General features: G+C 55.2%; 1 protein-coding gene across 1 annotated transcript in view; it reads left to right on the forward strand.

The window, feature by feature from the left end:
- VDBG_08912 (phospholipid-transporting ATPase) overlaps positions 1-215 on the forward strand; it is a gene marked incomplete at both ends in the record, with an annotated part of 4,231 nt that extends 4,016 nt beyond the window's left edge. The window contains one exon of the mRNA XM_003001070.1: positions 64-215. Within this exon, the coding sequence (XP_003001116.1) occupies positions 64-215 (152 nt within the window). The remainder of the gene's footprint in view (positions 1-63) is intronic.
- Positions 216-3,313: the final 3,098 nt, after the last annotated feature.

Raw genomic sequence — 3,313 nt, forward strand, 5'->3', positions numbered from 1 at the left:
CCATTCGCAAAGTTCGGCCAGGTGCAGCGTATGCGGAAAGCAGCGTGGCTACGCTTCTCGCAGGCGGACGAGAGTCAGGCACGTGTGCTTCAGGCCTACGATACGACGCAGAACCGTGGTCGATACGGCGAGATGACGAGCTCGCGGCCACAAGGACAGGGAACTTGAGCGCGTCAGACTCAAGGGTGGTGAGGAGCAGAATATGTACAAGTTAAAAGAAAGAACCGGCGCGGTGGGGTTTGTGGCTACGAAACGTAATTCTCCCGCGGAGACGGAGAACAAATGAGATCAACGTATGCGAACAGAGGACGAACTGGCAGGCAAATGACTGGTGCACATGTAGCCTCCTTTTCTTGTATTTTTTTTTTGCCTTCGCGCTGTAGGTACGAGGAGGAGGAGCAGGAGGAGGGTTTCCTTGTTGGAACCTCGGCGCACGTATCCCCATAGCGTCCATGTACAGCAAAGCATCTACCTGGATGACGAGTGTGGGCTCAGAAGAGCCCTTCTAGGACTTAGGGCGTTCTACTTTTTTTCTCTTCCAAGCTTGAAATTCTACCGGTTTTTTCTGCTCTGACGTTGCCGTACTCTCCGCGGTTTGTCTTTGTCTCGGTGTACGCGGATGGTGCTCCGCGGGGTTGTTTCTCTACTTGCCTACCAGGTATGTATGTAAGCTTACAGCACCCAGCTCCCGTGGTGTGACTGGGCACGGGAGATCCGGAGACGGCAGTGAGGGCGACGCAGCGGCCGCGTGTCAGCCAACTTGTCATCTGCTGTGGCGCATGGCCTTTTTTTCTTTTCTCTTTTCGTTCCCGCGGGCTTCAGCTCCGCCGTGGTGACATGGCTGGGGTGGCTAGAGGCTCTGTTTCGAGCCGCTACCGTTGATGGTGCTGAAGAAGGGCGGGCATGCTGTGACTAACATGCTGATGGTGATTCGTCTGCTGGAAGGGCTTGTCTCGGGGCGGAGCTTTTTTTTCTTTCTTGTTTGCCCGGTGTGTCCAGGTTTGCACATGCATGTCCTGTGGATGTCAGCCTGATCGACGGGAAAGAATCATGAATAGCGGGTTGCAGCGCGTAGGATGTCTAGATGCAAGCACTCAAGGGCGGGGATGAATGTGACCAATAATGCTAGGCCGATACAGTTTTTTGCATTGACATTTTGACTACAAGTCAGAAGACAGGGGACAGAAAAAGTTGTTAGTTTTGCAGAGGGTGCGGAGGCTCTATGAATTCGAGTGGACGGGTTTGATGTTGGTGATTGCATGTCTCGAAATAGAAACAGCAGGCGTTGATGTAGGAATACATCACATGGGAATGATTGGAGGATCAAGTGTGAGGTAGAGAGCACAAGGTTGCCGATCCAATCTCTGAACACAGATAGCCGAAACGAGGGCCCATCGCTCACCAAACTTTGACCTCTTCAACTCTCGGGAACAAAACTCAGAACCGGATCCCTGCCACACCTAATGTCTGCTGAACATCAAGACACTCAAAATAAGTCATGTCGAGAGATCCATTAGCCTATTGAAACTGCTTTCAACGGCACATTCAATAAGTGCCGACTTGTAGGACAGCCATAGCGTGGGTTTCCGGTGAAAGCGAAGCTAGGATTGCATGGTTCACAATTTGTTAACCGCAGACTCATATTCTCCGCCGGTGACCACCCCCAAGCTTGTGAACGCTTCAGTGCTGTAACCTCGGCAGTATGCAGATTGCTGCCTCGCTGGTGAGGGGAGGATCCCGTACCCTGGCCCCAGCAGGTCTGGCGTTGCAGTAGAAGCAAACCCTGGGCGGATTCAGGAGGGTTTCCTCCTGTGACGTCCGGTTAGTCCGCATCCCCACCCGCCGAGCGCTCGACGCGCCGTCATCGCCGATCCACTCGGCCGCAGAGTCCGTTCGCGCTGAGGACTTGTCACACATGTACTTGTCAGCTTTTCTGGCTGGGAATTCTGCGTCAAGACGGTGCAAGACGGTGTTGAGTAACCCCAGAAATGTAAAGACCTGCGCCACTGATCCGGACACCCCCGGCTGACCATTCGCTTGGCCGGTGATACCACCATAAGACTGCACATTACTGGACCGGCATTGTGACCGGTCGACGGGATCGAAGACGCGGCCCAGCTCATGTGGGTCTCCCGATCTGTCTCCCAGTCAAGGTGCTTCTTTGAGTTAAGGTGCCGAGCCAGCAACGAGCCCCGCTGCAACGACTCTTGTTCTCTCTTCATCGCACCTCTTGTCGTCATCGTCTACGGGCGCATGCCGATGCGGAGAGCTCCCCTCATTTGTCCAAGGCTAGGCTGATCCTCATCTCGCGAGGCCAAGAACATGTCTTCTAGTGGATGATAGACTTCCCCTGTCGTTTCAACGTGTCTTGCTGGTCCTCCGACGCGTCGCTGGTGGACCACAAGCGAGCCAAGCAGCGACCCAACGAGGTCACACAGGAGCTTGGTGCCATTGCTGAGAGCTTCATGTCTTGGCCCCAAACTCATTGTCTGTTGGCTATCCGTCCGAGCCAGACCGGTCGAGCTTACGCTGCGCCTTGAAGACCAACAACCTGGCTGGTGGCGGACAAAGGGAGCCGCATCATGAAGCCGCACATCGAAGATGATGAGACTAAGTGATGAATGCAACCATCAAGAGATGAAGACGCAGCCAAGACACTTGGAGAGTGCACTCGAGTCTTGGCCTCCACCCTGTCCACGCTGGCAGGGAACGTTGTTGATGAGCCCACGGTGACTATTAGCCTGCCGGTGGTTGGATGAGCGCAACATGGGTACCATGAAGTGGCAGCTCGGACGATGGGCCGCTGCTGTGGAGAGGCCGGAGACTGCCTTTCCCGCTCATGGGAATCTTGATGATTTGTTGCTGATCGTGTCGAGGCCGAGCCTTCTTGCACAAGCCCTCGCCCGTGCCCATGCTTAAGTCTAGGCCACACTCTGGTCCGCTCTCCGTTGCCGTCTCGCACGCACAGCTTCCTATCACGTCTTATGGTTCTGTCAGCCCCATATTGGAAGGCATGGTAGTTCACCACCACCCCAGATCCCACACCCTGCGCCGAACGTGCTTGCAGCCGTGTCATCACATCACACCACACCGCGCCGGTTCCGGGGTTGGACTCTCCACACTCTGAGTGAACAAGATGAGAACAGTGGACTCTTGTCTTGCTTGGTACGTCGAGGCTTTGGGTGTTGTCCTGTCGTGGTCAGGATGGCCGTGGTGGATGGAGCATGTCCGCCCCGGTGTGAGGTCATCGCCGAGGAAGGGGCTTAGGTGAAGTCCTTCCCCGTCCACGAGCCCAATGACGCATCTTGAGCTG

Source organism: Verticillium alfalfae, genomic scaffold (genome assembly GCF_000150825.1).
Source record: "Verticillium alfalfae VaMs.102 supercont1.13 genomic scaffold, whole genome shotgun sequence".
Taxonomy (NCBI): Eukaryota; Fungi; Ascomycota; class Sordariomycetes; order Glomerellales; family Plectosphaerellaceae; genus Verticillium; species Verticillium alfalfae.